Source organism: Drosophila novamexicana, unplaced genomic scaffold (assembly GCF_003285875.2).
Source record: "Drosophila novamexicana strain 15010-1031.04,08,12 unplaced genomic scaffold, DnovRS2.1 tig00000387-arrow-pilon, whole genome shotgun sequence".
NCBI lineage: Eukaryota > Metazoa > Arthropoda > Insecta > Diptera > Drosophilidae > Drosophila > Drosophila novamexicana.
In genome coordinates, this window is record NW_020824800.1 from 3,502,360 (window position 1) to 3,518,786 (window position 16,427).

General features: G+C 44.9%; 6 protein-coding genes across 9 annotated transcripts; 2 read left to right on the forward strand and 4 right to left on the reverse strand.

The window, feature by feature from the left end:
• Positions 1-13: 13 nt before the first annotated feature.
• On the reverse strand, positions 14-1,063 carry LOC115760049 (probable 39S ribosomal protein L24, mitochondrial). The gene is made up of 3 exons (XM_030701220.1): positions 902-1,063; positions 635-788; positions 14-565 (listed from the first exon to the last, which is right to left on the reverse strand). Exons 1-3 carry the CDS (start codon positions 983-985, stop codon positions 60-62), a joined length of 744 nt encoding a protein of 247 aa, XP_030557080.1. The 5' UTR covers positions 986-1,063; the 3' UTR covers positions 14-59.
• A 92-nt stretch (positions 1,064-1,155) lies between these two features.
• Positions 1,156-3,698, forward strand: LOC115760046 (geranylgeranyl transferase type-1 subunit beta). Of its 2 annotated transcripts, XM_030701216.1 has the most exons (4): positions 1,156-1,256; positions 1,457-1,568; positions 1,638-1,788; positions 2,433-3,698. In XM_030701216.1, exons 2-4 carry the CDS (start codon positions 1,459-1,461, stop codon positions 3,339-3,341), a joined length of 1,170 nt encoding a protein of 389 aa, XP_030557076.1. In that variant the 5' UTR covers positions 1,156-1,256; positions 1,457-1,458; the 3' UTR covers positions 3,342-3,698. The 2 variants fall into 2 exon arrangements, with proteins under 2 accessions (XP_030557076.1, XP_030557075.1); XM_030701215.1 differs by lacking the exon at positions 1,156-1,256 and having other exon boundaries at positions 1,325-1,568.
• A 35-nt stretch (positions 3,699-3,733) lies between these two features.
• LOC115760047 (F-box/LRR-repeat protein 15) lies at positions 3,734-5,639 on the reverse strand. 2 transcript variants are annotated; one of them, XM_030701218.1, is made up of 2 exons: positions 4,499-5,598; positions 3,734-3,914 (listed from the first exon to the last, which is right to left on the reverse strand). In XM_030701218.1, exons 1-2 carry the CDS (start codon positions 5,269-5,271, stop codon positions 3,749-3,751), a joined length of 939 nt encoding a protein of 312 aa, XP_030557078.1. In that variant the 5' UTR covers positions 5,272-5,598; the 3' UTR covers positions 3,734-3,748. The 2 variants fall into 2 exon arrangements, with proteins under 2 accessions (XP_030557078.1, XP_030557077.1); XM_030701217.1 differs by having other exon boundaries at positions 3,832-4,156; positions 4,499-5,639.
• Positions 5,640-6,595: 956 nt separating this feature from the next.
• Positions 6,596-10,618, reverse strand: LOC115760044 (signal transducing adapter molecule 2). Its single transcript, XM_030701211.1, has 4 exons — positions 10,186-10,618; positions 9,094-9,371; positions 7,841-9,038; positions 6,596-7,779 (listed from the first exon to the last, which is right to left on the reverse strand). Exons 1-4 carry the CDS (start codon positions 10,226-10,228, stop codon positions 7,139-7,141), a joined length of 2,160 nt encoding a protein of 719 aa, XP_030557071.1. The 5' UTR covers positions 10,229-10,618; the 3' UTR covers positions 6,596-7,138.
• A 282-nt stretch (positions 10,619-10,900) lies between these two features.
• LOC115760048 (palmitoyltransferase ZDHHC3) lies at positions 10,901-12,253 on the forward strand. The gene is made up of 3 exons (XM_030701219.1): positions 10,901-11,316; positions 11,379-11,825; positions 11,899-12,253. Exons 1-3 carry the CDS (start codon positions 11,201-11,203, stop codon positions 12,167-12,169), a joined length of 834 nt encoding a protein of 277 aa, XP_030557079.1. The 5' UTR covers positions 10,901-11,200; the 3' UTR covers positions 12,170-12,253.
• A 143-nt stretch (positions 12,254-12,396) lies between these two features.
• On the reverse strand, positions 12,397-15,860 carry LOC115760045 (SET domain-containing protein SmydA-8). Of its 2 annotated transcripts, none has more exons than XM_030701213.1 (4): positions 15,472-15,860; positions 14,231-14,560; positions 13,943-14,169; positions 12,397-13,826 (listed from the first exon to the last, which is right to left on the reverse strand). In XM_030701213.1, the coding sequence occupies exons 1-4, from the start codon at positions 15,819-15,821 to the stop codon at positions 13,228-13,230; spliced, it is 1,506 nt and encodes a 501-aa protein (XP_030557073.1). In that variant the 5' UTR covers positions 15,822-15,860; the 3' UTR covers positions 12,397-13,227. The 2 variants fall into 2 exon arrangements, with proteins under 2 accessions (XP_030557073.1, XP_030557072.1); XM_030701212.1 differs by lacking the exon at positions 15,472-15,860 and adding an exon at positions 14,883-15,379.
• Positions 15,861-16,427: the final 567 nt, after the last annotated feature.

The window sequence follows — 16,427 nt, forward strand, 5'->3', positions numbered from 1 at the left end:
CAATTAAATGCAAACACATTTCATATTATTGTACACTTTATTAAACAAACAAGGTATGTCTAATACCAGTAGCTCTTGGCCGGCGTGCGTTCCTCCTTTATGTCCATTTCCTCCATGATATCCATTTCAAAAGTGGACAACTTTGGCTGAAACGTAATCTCGCTCACAACGGCAGCTGGTGTATCCTTTTCGCGCTCAATGTAGGCTTTTGGCGTTTTATAGTCATAAGTTTGGTTATTTGTCTCAGGAATGGGTATGATGCGGCCCGAACGCAACGATACGCGCACCTTTTCACCCTCCTCCGTGAAGCGCCACTCAAATTCGGTGCCCTGCAGATCGGATGGGTCCACTAGGCGTATGTCTTTGGTAACATTAAGAGGCGACTCGGACTTTATGATGATGCCGGGGAATTCCTTCTCAGCTCCCACGCGCCTATAATGCCAATTGATGCCCTCGACAATAACCCAATTGCGTTCGGGTATTACCTGAGTGACAATGCCCTGCTTACCCTTATCCTTGCCGACAAGCACTTCAATGCGATCGCCGCGGAAGAAGCTCCAATCCTCTGCACACACACAAACACACACGAATTTATGAATATTATGAGTATACCACGAGACACCAGTCCACTCACCAACTGGCTCCAGAAAAACTTTTCGGCGCATCGTGCCCGGCATATTCTGTTGCCGGAACTGGCCTGTCCATGGCCGGTTTGTGGTATAGCGAAAACGCTTGCGCTCGACGGTACGTGGTAGATAATTCCTTTCGCGTGGTGTTTGCCAATATACCTGAAAAGATTTACACATTTATACGCAAATTAAGAGATGCACTCGCCGCAGCAGCTTCAGTTGTTACGTGAGCTGCGAGATGTTGTTGATTCAAAATAAAACATTTTACTTGCCTGCTTTTTGCTGCGCTCAATATATTCCTTGGGCAGATTTGAAAAGTTTTTTAATTTACTAGCCAAATATTGTGTTATACGCATGTTTCTTTTATTTATAATAGCAATTTATTTAGAGAAAAATAACTAACGCAATGCGGCTCAAAACAGATGTTTGGCTTTTGACATTCACAGTGACTCGGCGACATTGGAGATGGGTGTGTTTATAAGAAACTATCGCTGCATAATTTTATCATTCAGAAAAGTTATCGATATTCCGCATCCATAAAACACGCAAAGAAGCATCGGCACTGGAATTTTTCTTGTGCTATTTACCTGTGAGCGATGCAAAAAACCGGCTTATAATAAAAATAAGGTAATGCTAGGCTATTTAAATGCATACACGTGCCAGTGCACAGTCATTACCAAGCGCACCGTTGCGCGGAGACCAACTTTTAATGAAAAGGCGACGACGCTTAGTCATAACCAACACACTCGTACAAACACTGATAAAGATAAACAACAACAACAAGAGAGAATCAAAATAAATATATAAAATGTCCTACCATGTTGTAGATATGACGGATCCCTCCGAGCTACAGCCCGTGCTGCACTCCAAGCATGCAAAGAATCTGCTGCGTTTTCTTCACTTGTTGCCTGCGCGCATGTCCTCGCATGATAACACCAGGTAAGGATATGTTCAAGGTTTGTTTACCTAACTATTACTATTAATGCTTGTTGTACATTTTTGAAACAGGAGCACCATTGTATTTTTTGCCGTCTGTGGCCTAGATGTGCTCAACTCGCTGCACTTGATATCCCCACAGCTGCGCAAGGACATCATCGACTGGACCTACGGCGGCCTTGTGGTGCCACGCGAAAACGAAAAGCGACGCGGCGGCTTTATGGTGAGCATAAATACTTGTCAGTCAGTCAGATACGATTGATAAACAAACTAGCCAGGCAATGCCAAATAAACACAAACGCGTCTGTCTCTGGCTTTATCTTTTTACGTGGCGCTGCAGTAGCCACTGCGGCAAGCGCTCCGTTTCCCATCTCAAATGCTGAGGTTATAAATTACACAGATCTAAATAACAACAACAATTGCCAAGTAAGCTGCACAAGTTTCGTAGTAGTTGTAGCTTTGGCACGACAGTTCGAATTCTAAGAATTCAACTTGTGTTTTTTGCTAGTCAATGTAGTTTTTGCTTATTGTCCGATCTGAAAGATATAAGTCGGATCCTAGGAGTTGCGTATTATTGAATCCTTCTCAACCAGCTGGTATGACTGCAGGCTATAAAATGAATATCCATTTACCAATTGATGCGCGCAAAAATGAAAACCGGGAACTGGTCATGGTCATTACATGCCATGCCTTGGCCCAGCAGCATCTAATGGGCTGGGAGTGTGGCAGACTGAAACGTAAACCTTATCACATTTTAATCACGTCAAGTGCTTTTATCAGCGCAACATGCATAACCACTTTTGTGCGCGCTACGAGCACATATACATACATTGACAATAACAATTAATTGTGGGCTATCTTTTACAGGGCTGCCGCGCCATGTTACCGAAAACGGAGGACGCTGAGCTGCTGGAATGCATGCGGCAGTATCAATGGGGTCATCTTGCCATGACATATACCAGCATCGCAGTGCTGGTGACACTGGGCGATGATCTGTCGCGATTGAATCGACAGAGCATCGTGGAGGGCGTGGCGGCGGTGCAGCATGCGGATGGCAGCTTCAGTGCCTCCATCGATGGCAGCGAGAATGATATGCGCTTTGTGTACTGTGCAGCCACCATTTGCCACATGCTCGACTGCTGGGATGGCGTGAACAAGGAGGCCATGTTTCAGTTTATAATGCGCAGCCTACGCTACGATTACGGCTTCAGTCAGGAGCTGGAGGGCGAGTCGCACGGTGGCACCACATTCTGTGCGCTGGCCGCACTGGAGCTGAGCGGACAGCTGCATCGCCTGGACGAGACGACGGCGGAGCGCATTAAGCGATGGCTTGTCTTTCGGCAAATGGACGGCTTTCAGGGGCGACCCAACAAGCCGGTGGATACGTGTTATTCCTTTTGGATTGGCGCTGCGTTGCGCATTTTAAACGGCTTTGAGCTGACCGACTATGCTCAGAACCGTGAATACATACTGAGCACACAGGATGAACTAATTGGCGGCTTTGCCAAATGGCCAAAGTCCACGCCAGATCCTTTCCACACGTACCTGGGCCTATGCGGTCTCGCCTTCATCGGTGAGCCGGGCTTGAGCGCTGTCATGCCCAGCCTGAACATCTCCATGGCCGCCTATATGCATCTCAATCAACTGCACGAACGCTGGCGAGCCAACAACAGCGGCCTTACCCATGACCTTACCCAGTTGAAGCTGTCCGTGGGCAGCAGCGCGGAAGCGGCCACAAATCCTACCTCGAGCTCGTCTCTGATATCAGCACAATGATGGGAACTGCAACCAATTTGTATTTGTACGCTTATTGCTGGCAAATTTTTTGCAAACGCTTTTAAAACATTTTTTTTAAATCTGGTATTTAAGTAAAAAGTTGAAAACATGAGCTGGAACTTAACGTGTATAAGTAGATTAACTGGGTAACGCGAACTTCTTGTAACTTTAACAACGAACAGCTAGTTTTTATGGCATTAACATCTTTAACTAATGATTTTCTGCTTGTTACACCAATTACGGATCATTCTTTCTTTTTAGCCAGAATATATTAGTTTCTATATTGTACTTGTATAGCTTAAATTAAGTTTAACAACTGTAAGCTTAAGCTAAACAATTGTATTAAACTACGTCCATATTTACAAAGATGACGATAGCCTCAATAGCCTCTGGGTTATTCAGTTATTTCATACCTGCAGGTACAAGCGATGCTGCAGTGCGGGCAGATTGTAGCCCATGCTCGGCCGATCGATGTGCATGCGTCCGCGCAGGGGCGCCAGCACGCGCTCTGTGACCAATGGACAACGTTGCACCATCAGGGACTGCAGCAGTGGGCAGCTCTTGGTCAGCGCACTGTTGTTGACAGGAGGGAGAGAGAGAGAGAGAGAGAGAGAGAGAGAGTGATGTGGAACTAGTAAACAAGAAAGTCACTGGGATAGAAATCGTTTAAGTTGTAGGCATTGTGGGCATCCTGGCGTGGACGTGGTCGATCAATGTGCACCCGCTGACGCAAAGGCGCCAACGAGCGCTCCGTGATACGATGGCAGCGTTGGATTCGGAGCGATTGCAAACGTTTGCAGTGCACGCTGAGTGCGCTGAAAGAGATGCAAATGCAGAGTATTGTGTGCAGTTGAGTCACGGCCAAGGGACGCCACACACAAAAACCAGTGTTGCCAAGTGCTTTCAGAAAATAGCGGCCGAATCGAATGTTGCAAAGGCCGTTAAAAACAGCCGACAGATTTAAAAATATTATGCAATGTCCTCCAATGTTCGAATAAATTAATATAGCTAATTAAAAAAGCTAACGCAGTGCAAAATGTCAATTATGTTCAGGCTTCTAAAAATCGTCAAATAGCTAGAAAATTGCTGAATTGGCAACACTGACAAACACACACACACATGCACTAATACATAGCTAATTGAATAACCGTACTTACTGGACACCATAGTCGGAGATGGCGGCACAGCCAATCAGATTAATATGCTCCAGCTCGCGACAGAAGTTGCCAATCTGTATGAGCACCTGATCCGTAACGCTGGGCGTGTTGGCCAGCGACAGGACGGTCAGTTTGTTTAGCTTGCGAAAGAAGATTATCAGACAGCGTTCGCCAATGGCGCCGCAATATGAGATATCAAATTCCACCAGTTTGCTCTGGTGCAGCGTCAGAGCATCGACAGCACCTGTGGTTAGCCACTGGCACTTGGAGAGCTTTAAAATGCGCAGCTCCTTGCACTGCACAATGATGGGTTGCAGGGACAGTGCCGTTATGTTGACGCATTCGTTCAGGTTGACGGCGAACAGTCGCTGTTTGTTGTTCTCCAGCAGCGGCAAAAGCAGCTCATCTGTAACCCATTGGCACCTGGCCAAATGCAGTTGTTCCAAGCGACGACAGCAACGCGCCAGGACCATAAAACCCATCTCAATATTGCGTGTATTGTTGCCCGACAAATGCAGCTCCTGGTGCTTTTCCAAAGCTGCCTCCGCCAGGCGCAATGCTGTGCGCGAACAACTTCGCAAATTGAAGAGGTCCTTGACTGACAGGTAGTTGCACATTTTTGGTATGAGCACATCGTCCCAGCTAATGTCAAATAATGTAAGCTCTCCATCGTTTGCCCTTAGCATCTGCATTGGGCTGGGCGTTCGCGTTCGGCTGCTTCTGCTGCCCATGGCAGCTAAATGTGTCTCCTCCTCAATGTGAAGTGTGCACATTTTGTGTTCGATTACGTGATAGCAATCTTGCCAACGGCCTGATTAACAATTCTACGCAACAGCCACCAAGAAGTCAACGAATGTTGTTTACATGCAAACAGCTGATTCCTCAGGTGCCCCACAAGAGCAATGGCACTTGGAAGATTACGCAGCAGCAGCGGCAGAAACCTTGAATATTGCTCTGTGACGTCACACGCAACACAAAGGAACGACTAGTAAAACTATCGATACATTGATACAAAACGATACATCGTCAAAAGAGATATTGAATACCTTAAATTTGCAACTGCCAAACAAAGAAACTGATTATTATATATTATATCAAACGCAAACAATGTTTGAATATAATGTTATCAACTTTTGATTTAGTTATTTTTCTAACTTCAGCTACACTTTTATAATTATTATTATTATTATTATTTATTTTCTAACTACACTTGTATGGTGCCACATATTTGTTTATTGCGTTTAAAGTTTTAATAATGTTAATTTAAAACGTGTGGAGCTCAATCCAATTAAATAACTGAGCAGCATGAATATTTTCTTGTATGCATTTACACGGCTTTACAACGAGAACTAAAGAGCAACAGCACAATACCGCAAACACATGCATTACGTATACGCAGTGGTTACTTTGACGAAGACATAAAATGCGAGCGCACTTTTTACGATGCCAGCTTCGTTATTTTGTTTATGGGCGGAAAAAAAAAAACAAATAATAAAGAAAAGTTTTGACACGTTGCCAAATTTAGAATGCGTATTGCAATCATATAACATAACTATCAAAATGTCAAACTTTACCAACAACCGTTTTTATACATTTCATGGAAATCTACGGACCCGCGCTTATCGAGAGCTTTCTGTGATGTTAATTTTTAATAAATACTATACTCAATTACATTGGGAAGTTACGTTTGACAGGTGTTCAACTATTACAATAAACTTTTTCTGCGATAAAACTTCAAGACGCCAAATTTGTAGCAAAGTTAGTTAAGTGGATTTTTAAACAAAATGAACAGGTGGTCAACACAGTTCGTAAACGACTCGCGATCAATAAACAACATGAACGAAGTACCTGCATATGCCATACAAACTCGGCGCAAATATATTGACTTATATACGGAGGTGCAGGCCTGGCTTAATGCGCCCAATCTAAGCGCAGTGGAGTCTCAGCATCGCAGGGAGATGCTCCAGTTGCGTCTGCTAATGCTGGACAAGATCGATGAGGAGTATTACATTAGGCGCTATATAAAACTACGCACGCGCTGAGCCAAATACACTTAAAACAACAAATTGTTTATAATTATATTATGATTACTTTTTATATATTATATTGTTTAATCGGCATTTGCGGCTGATCAACTTTTTAATGTTTGCAGCATAATAAATGTGATTCGTTTCGCTTGTTATTTTTATCAACGCATAATTATAATAGTAAAATAAACATAATACATAATAGTGATAGTGAATTCTGATTGATTTTCCGTCAAACTGTGTTCTTCGCTCAACGCTCAATATATAGAGTTATACATAATATATTATATAATATTTATAGGGTATATGGTATATAAATAGATTTCCTTTCACTTATTTAAAAACTTAGTTTTTGGCGCTAATGCAAACATTTGCCCGACATTTTCTTAGAGATTACAAACAAAGCTTATCGAATAACAAAAATAAACAAGATAAACAAACATTCAACTTTAGCATAAAGGCTGGAAGTTAATAGATAAATTCTGATGTATGAAAATAAAAATAAATATTCCAGTTGAAACAAGTTGACAATGGGGTTTATATTAGAATAGAATTGGCAAATTAATCAAAAACCAAGTAAAGGAAACTACAGCGGGCTTATTAGTTAACGGTTTTACCGCTGCTGCTGATAGATAGGAATGTTATTCTTGACGGCATCGTTTTGCATATGATATGCTGGCGCCGCTGCTGCCGCGGCTGGTGGCATGCCACCAAGATGCGCCATCGACATGGCGGCCATTTGCTGATGTAGCTGACTAAAATGATCGTTGTGATTGTGTTGTTGTTGCTGCTGCTGTTGTGGTGGCTGCTGGGGATGTGGTGCTTGTTGCTGTTGCTGTGGCGCCATGTAGCTCTGTGTAACTGGTGGAGCTCCGTTTGGTGCAAAAAACTGTGGCGGCTGCGCTGTAGCGCCCGCCGGCAAATAGGTCTGCGGCGGCGCCGTCTGTTGCTGCTGTGGATGTTGCTGTTGATGCTGTGGCGACATGTAGGCATGTGGCTGTGGTTGATGCTGCTGAATTTGTGTGGCTGATGGTGGTGCGGCGGCAAATTGCGGCGGAAGCGTCGAGGGCGGCATCTGCTGCTGCTGCTGCTGCTGCTCAACAGGCATTGGCATGTGATAATTAGAAGGCGTCGGTTGCTGCTGTTGAGTGGTGACTGGTGTGGGCTGGGCATTGTAGATGGGTTGGGAGTGGCTTGGATGTGACTGCGGAGCCACAGCAACTGCAGGCGACTGGGACATGTGAGGCGGCAAAGCTGCAAGAGATCGGTAATGCATTAGCCAATGATTCAATGATAATTAATGGAATTTTATTACAATTTAACTGCGGCGCATGCCCGTTTTGGTATGGCATGGGTACTTGTCCCGGATAAGCCGTAGTTGTCGTGGGTGGAGCTGCATTATTAGGCTGTGGTGGTGTATACGGCATTGAGTGCATGCCCGGATAGGTTTGGCCTGGCGGGAAGCCAGCAGCACTGGGATAACCAGGTGCGCCGTAGAGCGCAGCACCCGGAAAGCTCCCAGGCATATATGCAGCGACGCCGCCAAACTGTGCAGCAGCTGCACGATCATCACGCATGAGCGTATGATATAGATTAATGGCATCCACCAGATCACTGGAGAGCTGTGTTAGCTGTGCATGCTTGCGATCGACACGCTCCAGTTCGGCATCAATGAGCGGTCCCATTTGATGAACCTGCTGCTCCAAGCGCAACATTTCGTCGCTATCCTGCGAGGGATCCTCGGGATTGGCCTCATGCAATAGATGCAGCAAACGATCAATTTTGGCCTCATCAATTTCCACGGGCTGTGCGGCAGCCGCTTCAGTCTTTTGTTGTAGCAACGCCTCCTCCTCCTCGACGGCTGCCTGTTTCTGGGCATTGTTTTTGTGCTGCTGATTGATGTCCAAGCGTTCGGGATCTACAGACAAATCGGCAGTGACAAAATTTGAGGGAAAGAGACCCTCGCCGCGCTCATTGTAGCCCTTCCACCAATTGGCATCGCTGTCATCCAGCACGTGTATGATTTCTCCAGAAAAGAAGGTCAGCTCATTCTCCTCGGCTGCCTCAAAGTCGTAAAGAGCGCGTACAGTGCGAGATGAAGCGGCAGCGCCGCTGCTACTGCTGGGATTTCCATTCCCGTTGCTTGCTGTGGGGGCAGAGCTGCCACCAAACGAGGGATATAACGAGGGATAGGCACTGCTGGTTGTTGAAGCAGCTGCTGCTGCAGCACTTTGTAGCTGCTGCTTGGGGCTGCTTTTGTTCTCTTTGAGCGACAGCTCTATGGCTTTGGCTATATCATCCTCCTCCTGCTGGCTGCTGACCACATTTGGATCCTTGGCCAAGGTAGCGGCCGCCGCTTTGGCTGCGGCTGACTTGGCACTGCTTTTATCGTTCAGATTGCTAAAGTCGTAGCCCTCGCTGCGCAGCTTGGCATACAACGAAGGTATCAGATTCAGTTCAGGATCATTCTTGAAATCATTCTCAGCCCAGTTCTTCAGCACTTGACGCATTTTCTGCAAAACAAAATCGATTTAATTTTGAAACTCCAGCTGGTTGCTTGCCATTTACCAATGAGACTTTCGGCTGCGCCTTGGTCAACAAGCGCCTAAACTCGGTCTCAAAGTCACGAGACGCCACCTCCAGGTGGAACGGCTTGCCGCAGTTGTTGGCGCACGCATCCAGCAGTGTAATAGCCTGCATGACGACATGGGGATCGGCATGGCCCATGCGCCGCATCACCGCCTTGAGGCAGTCTTTGGCTAGACGAGGATTGGTTGTCACCTTGTCGCATACATCCATTATAAAGGACCAGTTATCATTCGTATTCGTCTCGCTCGTGGCCTTTTCTGTGGATCGATCGCAAACATTCATAAGTTGTATGACAATGCTCTGTCCACGCTTGCAACTAGTAAAAACAACAACAAATAGAGCAACGACTTCTGTTGAAATACGGTTCTATTTGCTTATCATTGGCAGGGAAAGAATCAGCATGCTGACTCAGTCTGATAAGCGTCGCAAAGAAGCAAAGCAAAATCAATAGAATATACAGCAAATCGCATTAAAATGAGCAGCAACAAAAAAAAACCAACAACGAATAATGTATACGCTTTACAAGCTTATCAGGCAGCTATTCATTTCGCAAAACGGGTTGAACTTAAAGCTTGAATGGGTTTAATTTAAATAATTATAATTATTGTGCATAAACATTAAAGAGTTCGCACTTATAAGAATGGGAAGCCTTACATCCATATAGGTATCTGGAATAACTCTATTAACAGACCTCCCGTGAAGGGAATTAGAACGCACAACATTTCTGAATTATAAGGGGTGTCCGAAAGTGGGGGGGTGGGTGGTGTCGCTGACTTCAAGGTCAGCGACTGCAGACAAAACTCCAAAGAAGTTCAATGAACAGACGCAGCAGCTGCGCAGCCTCCCAGCAGAGCGACGCATGTGACTCGATTTGGAATTCAGTTTTCTTTGTGTCTGCTGAGCGCTTAACGAGATGACAGGGGGTGGTTCAAAGGCAAACAGATAAGATAAAGCAAAATAGCACCAGCTGCTAATTACAAGCGGGCAGTACTACGGCCAATTGGACTTGTCATTGTTGGGTCATGGCAGGGAGGCGTGGAGGGGAGGGGGGTGAAATGGACAGAGACTTACCCACATCGGCGTCAAACGGCGACGATTGCCCAAATATGCCCATCTCTTTGACCAAAAGCGCACTTAGCTGCCTATTAATTATTTGGGTAATTGTTGTAATTCTGTTTAATTATGTCGCTAATTTTAAGCTTTTCGTTGTTATTGTAGCTGCACTTGCACTTTTGTGTGGTGTTTTCGTCTGCTACGCAATCGATTTTCATGCGTCACAACAACACACATACAGTATCCCGTATTGTCTTGTATTTTCCCTAATAAGGCAGCTGCCAACACGAGGCTGACGATTTGATGTGACTCGAAATTTTTGTAATTTGCATTAATTAAATCGAAATACTGCAATAAAATTGCTGAATAATCACTTGCACCGTTTTTCTTTTGCTTTTGTGTAAAAAATGACTAATGAATATATCGATGTTTGGCAGCTATCGATGTGATGTGTCAATCTCAGACAACCGATTACACATATCGTATAGCTTTCGCTGTCTATCGTATGTACAAGTGGCCTATCATGCAGACCACACACGTTTTTCGCGTTTATTTTCGACAACAATGGCAAGAATATATAGCGACGCGGTTTTATATTAAGCCTATACTAAAACACTTTATTTCCCTTAATTTTTTCTATTTGATTTGCTTACAAGCTATGTTTGGCGAAACGTAACAATCTGTGACGTGTGTGGGACCGATCAACTATGTCTGTGAACCAGTTGTATCGTGTATGCCCACTATGAGGCTTAGGGTGAAAAATTTGTAATCGAAAAATAGCAACAAATAAATGAATGAAACTTTTGGAAACATTAAAATGAGATACTAAATTATACTGACCGTCACATAGCCATCACAAGTGAAAATTATCAAGTGTGAAGTGTTAAGAGTTGCTGCCAGCAGCTGAGCTGCAGTGTAGCAACTTTAGTGTTACTGGATACGTTAGATGGAAAGGGGCAAGGGCTGAGATAGCTTCGATTTGTAATTCAATTACGGGCACACACACAAAAAAAATAAAAAGCCGATATTGGACATGGTTTTCATTCGCGATCCCTGTGGCATTGTCTGCCTGATTTTCACCTATGGCGCTGTTATCTATGCGGATTATGTGGTCATGCGCTGGATTATACTGACAACCATGCCGCTGAGGTGAGTACGATTCTTGTTTTGTGATGACGACAATATACATACGTTTAATATGTTGGTTATAGCATCTGGGCGCCCTTTCACGTTGTGCTCTTTAACACGATCGTCTTCCTGCTTGGCATGTCGCATTTGAAGGCTGTTTTCTCAGACCCGGGTATTGTGCCGCTGCCCGCCAATCGCTTGGACTTCTCCGATCTACATACCACAAACAACGGTACAAAACAGATATCCGGCAATGGCCATGGCAGCGAATGGACTGTGTGCACCCGTTGCGAGACCTACAGGCCACCACGTGCCCATCATTGTCGCATATGCAAGCGCTGCATACGCCGCATGGACCATCATTGTCCGTGGATAAACAATTGTGTGGGCGAACGCAATCAAAAGTATTTTCTGCAATTTCTCGTCTATGTGGGCATTCTTTCCCTTTATTCGATCGCGCTGATACTCGGCTCTTGGGTATCGCCCTGCACGGAATGCAGTCAAAATGTAATTGATTCGCAGCTACGCATGTAAGTTCTTGGTCTCGCTTTGACAACTGATGGATGGGTGAATTGCTGATTGATAGACTCTTTCCTTACTTAGGATTCACTCCGTCATCCTGCTGCTGGAATCGGCGCTGTTTGGACTGTTTGTGACGGCAATTATGGTAGATCAGCTGCATGCCATTTTGTACGATGAGACGGCCGTTGAGGCGATACAGCAGAAGGGTGCCTATCGGCCGAACCGACGTAAATATCAACTGTTGGCAGATGTCTTTGGCCGCGGCCATCCGGCGCTTTGGCTGCTGCCCTGCGCTAGTCTAAATCACGCCGCACGCTATCACGACACCCCGCTGCTCAGCCACGATGTTTAGAAGGCGTGTGATAAATTCTATTATTTTGTATGTATTATAAATGTATTTTATGTACGCGAGCGCGTGTTCGTATTTGTGACGGTCCCACAAAATCAATTTCTTTTTTGTTTTATATTTATATCTTCGTGTGATTTCTTTTTTATCTGAAAAGTTATGAAGCTCCCACCCAGCTGTCCCCATCACTCTCACCTTGACTTCAAGCTACAATTTTGCTTGTGTGTATTAAGTGCAAAGATTCCAATAATTAATTAACACTTTAGTTAATAATTAATTATTGCACCAGGCGAGCCAAAACATACTCAACAGAAACTAAATATTTTTTTAAAAGAAACTAGTTTTTTCATAAACATACGTAGATCAGATAATTAGCTATATAAAAATGTGTGTAAAAAAACAAAAACAAACAGATAACAAACTAACATTCAAGCATTTAAGAGCAAACACATTCATATACCAAAAACATAAACATTAATGCCAGGCAATTGTGTATGCGGTAATAGCTCGTATTATTTATAAGGCGTAATTAGTTTGATTGTAAACAAAGCTAAATATGTTGTTTTAACTATTGTAATTTTTGTTTATGCTCTTAATTTCATATCGGTCAAGTTCAACATATTTTAATAACAGTTCGATTTATGCTGGCATGACACTAGCCTTTTCGAAAAATGCTTATTTAAATAATATTAGTAACATAAAAAGGAGTCGTGCAGCAACATTTATACGTTTATAAATTTTACAAATTTTTGTAAAACAAATTTCCAAAAATATATTAATTTTTAAAATTTTCCACTAAATTTGAAATTGACCTAAAACTGGCTAGTCCCATTTCAGCATAATCAACTGAAACCAATCTAAAGAACGCCTTAATATGCAATTATGTAAAAAACACAGAATCCAATTTGAGAATTAAGCGAATTGTTTCTATTGAACAGGCAACTCTCTCGATGGTCTCAAGAAGCCACAAAGCCAATACATATGCGTATCCTCAACTATGTGTATAGTTTGCAATAAATTTAATGATATACATATGAATAAGTACAAATTGATTTCGTTTCCACTTAATCCAGTTCGCTGCCCAAGCCCTCAACGCTTATTGTGAGCTGTTGGAGCGCCTGCTTGGCCACACCGCACAGGATGCCCTCCTGTGACCGTTGATCCTCATGCTGCAGTATCTCTACGCACTCCTTGAGCAGATCAATGGCATCCACTAGACGGGCACGCAGCTCGCCACCACTCAGTTTGCTGGCTATGAAGCCGCTCTTAGCTAGCAGCACCAGCGGCACATGCAGCTCATAGAGATTCATAGCACGCGCACGACTCAGGCCCGGCTCAAAGATGTTCAGCACACGTAACACCTCGCGGCACAGCGACGCCTTTCGCTCCAGCAGCTGATCTGTCAGCTGGACCATCTCATAGCCTTGCACACGGCCGTACATCTCGATGAGCAGCTGCCGCAAACTGGTGGCTATGTAATGCGATGGATGCAGCAGCGATTTGTATTTGCGCAGCAAACGTTCCGATTCCTCCAGGCGCTTTGGACCCATATCGAGAGCTTGTACAGCATTTACCTCGGCCTGCAGCGCGGCCACAATTTGCCGTACCTCCACGCTGCTTGTGCTGTGGTCGCAGGCGCGGCAGTTCCAGCTGCTGTTCATAGCTGCAAAAAACCAATCGAAAGAAGCTTAAGGATAAAAACCGAAATTTTTTATGAATAGTATTATATTGTGGCTGGTTGATACGGAACATAAGAGAAAGCAGAACATAGCCAATTACCCGTCGGGTGCTTGGGCAGCAGCCAGCCCTCCGTGCACTGGCCACACTTCATGCTGGAGAAGTGTGTCTGCAGTTCGCTGGCATCCAAGCAGCGTTCACAGCTGCATGAGAAGTATTTGCCCTCGCGCAGATGCGCCTGCCTTTGGGCGGTGCCGTCCAAGGTGTAGGTATAGCTGTGCTGCAGCTGTTGGCCTGCTTCCAGAGCAACCATAGCGCGCAAGCGAATCCTGGACAAAAAAGAAAGCTATTAATCTTGGCAACTGTTGCCCTGGGTGGATGCCAACTCACTTGTAGCCCTCGCTGGGATGAATGCTTCGCGCCGTGTTGGGCACACAATTATGGGCTAGGATTCCCGTGTATGGATACAGGCAGCGCAACGGATAGCCTTGGCTGGTGCGTGCCTCGAAAGCATTGACTTCCAGCACGCCCACCACTTGCATGATGAGCTCCTCGCTGAAACGTTCAGCCAGCTTGCAGGGACCGCGCAAATATTGGGCTATGTTAACCCGATCCGCATGCCACACATCTGCATTCTCGCGGCGTGCCTGCTCATGGTGCTCCATGGGCGCCACCTCGTTGAGCCAACGCTCCGGCTGTGCTTCCTTTGCCAGCAACACTCTATGCCGGGGAAAAGGAGAAAAGGATTAGATAAAGGCATTATATGCAGTTCCTTGCATTGGAAAAAATGAATTGTACATGATTTCAAGACATTTCATTTTAAAAAACGAAATATTTAAATATTAAATTGGATTCTTATTAATTTATAACAGCTGTTATTCATTAAGGTTCTGTCTTAATGTTAGCGTCACGCACTAACATTTGCACAAATGTTAGCGTCACTTTAACATTCGCTCGTATACACATGAATATTTGATGCATGCATGCCAAAAATTGGCACAATTCTTGAATGTGTAGCTATTTTTATGCGTCTGTCTAGCACCTCAGTGGCATGATGCAGTCCAGCTGGGGCCAGTGCAGGCTGCCGGCGGGCATCTCATAGAAACGTGCTTTGCCCAACTGCAGCACGGAGCACTCCAGCTCCAGATGTGGGTTTGTCGCATTTCCATTACATATGCTGCACAGCGGCCAGCCACAAAGGGAGCAGCGCTCCTGGACATCTGGACGATAGCAGGCGAGGCATAGAACATATCCATTGCACTTGGGGCCAATGGCAAGGGGTTGCTCCTGCACCAACAGCTCGCCGCGCTGCACTGGCTCGCTGGCAACCAGATAGCGTCCATAAATGCGGCTCCATTCGACTGCCGTGCGATTGACTTCGAGCGCCGGCGTCGCTGTCATATCGCTCACTGACATGAAGCGGGATGATGCGCACACAGCTCGTCATCATTCGTATACATTTTGGCAAAACCTCAAAGATGAACGGCCGCTGACTTGCGTACATTAGTCGGCCAGCTGGCCAAGTCGTTGGCCGTCGTTCAACTGGGCCATTTGCGACTGTCAACATTTCTGTGCGATTTTGAGTTATGTGAACCGCGCACCACTTGCCCCGTGGGCACCCACAAACTAACCTCAATGGTGTTATGCAATCCAATTGTGGACAGACGCCATCCTCGCCGACGTTGCCGGCAAATGTGACACGTGCCGCGGCAAAGACCTCGCACTCGCCCCGATGATCATCGGCATCATCCATGCAGCTGCCGCATATTGGCCAGTCGCACAGCTCGCAGCGGTCCAGCGAGTCGCCGTCCTCGCCAAACTGCAGGAAACGATAGCAGCCCAGGCACACAATTCCACTCTCTCGCTTGGGGCCATAGGCAAAGGGCAGCTCCTCCACAACAACGTCGCCACTCTCCACTGCCTCTGATGTGGCCAGGCAACGGCCGTAGACTGGGTCGTGTTCCAAGCGCGCTTTCAACATGACGTCGCCGCTGCCGCTCCCAAATGCGAGATTTTCATTAAATGCAATTGAGATTCGAATCTAAATACAGAGAACGTGAGCTCTCACGTTTTCAGCGAGCTTCTGGTGTAGCTAAAAATAATATACAACACAAGCATTCTGCTCACTGACTCGATGCATATGCATTTTTACATTAAAAAATGTATTTATTTTAAGCTAATCATAATTGTAAGTTTTAGATTTAATATAAATTTCCGTATTTAACGGAAATATGTATATTATATGTATTTAGCAATTAACGGTTAAAAGATCGTGGACAGCCAGTTTGGCGCTAAAACCATATAGATGAAAAAGTATCGATGCTTTCGCCACAACGTTGCATATCGCATACGGTTAGTATGCAAATCAGAAAGATTTTAATGTAAACGTTAATTCTTTACAATTATTAAATTGATGAAAATGGGGCTTTTTAATTTATTTTATAAGTGGCTTAGGTTATATTAGGATCTATTATTATTACTATTATTATTTTATAGGTTCATGGTGAACACACAACAAGTAATGTGTACCGTGCTCCAGTTTTATTCTTCTTGCTTCAGTATATTCGCGCCCAAAGAGAAATCGTAT

Excerpts from the sequence above, each read along its gene's own strand:
- LOC115760046 (XM_030701215.1), top strand. The coding sequence starts at position 1,438 with ATGTCCTACCATGTTGTAGATATGACGGATCCCTCCGAGCTACAGCCC. Across the intron at positions 1,569-1,637 it reads TCCTCGCATGATAACACCAG|GAGCACCATTGTATTTTTTG; the intron begins GTAAGGATATGT and ends TTTTTGAAACAG. Across the intron at positions 1,789-2,432 it reads AGCGACGCGGCGGCTTTATG|GGCTGCCGCGCCATGTTACC; the intron begins GTGAGCATAAAT and ends TATCTTTTACAG.
- LOC115760044 (XM_030701211.1), bottom strand. The coding sequence starts at position 10,228 with ATGGGCATATTTGGGCAATCGTCGCCGTTTGACGCCGATGTGG. Across the intron at positions 9,372-10,185 it reads GCCGTTTGACGCCGATGTGG|AAAAGGCCACGAGCGAGACG; the intron begins GTAAGTCTCTGT and ends ATCGATCCACAG. Across the intron at positions 9,039-9,093 it reads CGCAGCCGAAAGTCTCATTG|AAAATGCGTCAAGTGCTGAA; the intron begins GTAAATGGCAAG and ends TTTGTTTTGCAG.
- LOC115760047 (XM_030701217.1), bottom strand. The coding sequence starts at position 5,271 with ATGTGCACACTTCACATTGAGGAGGAGACACATTTAGCTGCCATGGGC. Across the intron at positions 4,157-4,498 it reads ATCTCCGACTATGGTGTCCA|CGCACTCAGCGTGCACTGCA; the intron begins GTAAGTACGGTT and ends CATCTCTTTCAG.
- LOC115760049 (XM_030701220.1), bottom strand. The coding sequence starts at position 985 with ATGCGTATAACACAATATTTGGCTAGTAAATTAAAAAACTTTTCAAAT. Across the intron at positions 789-901 it reads TTGAGCGCAGCAAAAAGCAG|GTATATTGGCAAACACCACG; the intron begins GCAAGTAAAATG and ends AAATCTTTTCAG. Across the intron at positions 566-634 it reads AGTTTTTCTGGAGCCAGTTG|AGGATTGGAGCTTCTTCCGC; the intron begins GTGAGTGGACTG and ends GTGTGTGTGCAG.
- LOC115760045 (XM_030701212.1), bottom strand. The coding sequence starts at position 15,256 with ATGTCAGTGAGCGATATGACAGCGACGCCGGCGCTCGAAGTCAATCGC. Across the intron at positions 14,170-14,230 it reads CATCCCAGCGAGGGCTACAA|GATTCGCTTGCGCGCTATGG; the intron begins GTGAGTTGGCAT and ends TTTTTTGTCCAG. Across the intron at positions 13,827-13,942 it reads GCTGCCCAAGCACCCGACGG|CTATGAACAGCAGCTGGAAC; the intron begins GTAATTGGCTAT and ends GGTTTTTTGCAG.
- LOC115760048 (XM_030701219.1), top strand. The coding sequence starts at position 11,201 with ATGGTTTTCATTCGCGATCCCTGTGGCATTGTCTGCCTGATTTTCACC. Across the intron at positions 11,317-11,378 it reads CTGACAACCATGCCGCTGAG|CATCTGGGCGCCCTTTCACG; the intron begins GTGAGTACGATT and ends TGTTGGTTATAG. Across the intron at positions 11,826-11,898 it reads ATTGATTCGCAGCTACGCAT|GATTCACTCCGTCATCCTGC; the intron begins GTAAGTTCTTGG and ends TTCCTTACTTAG.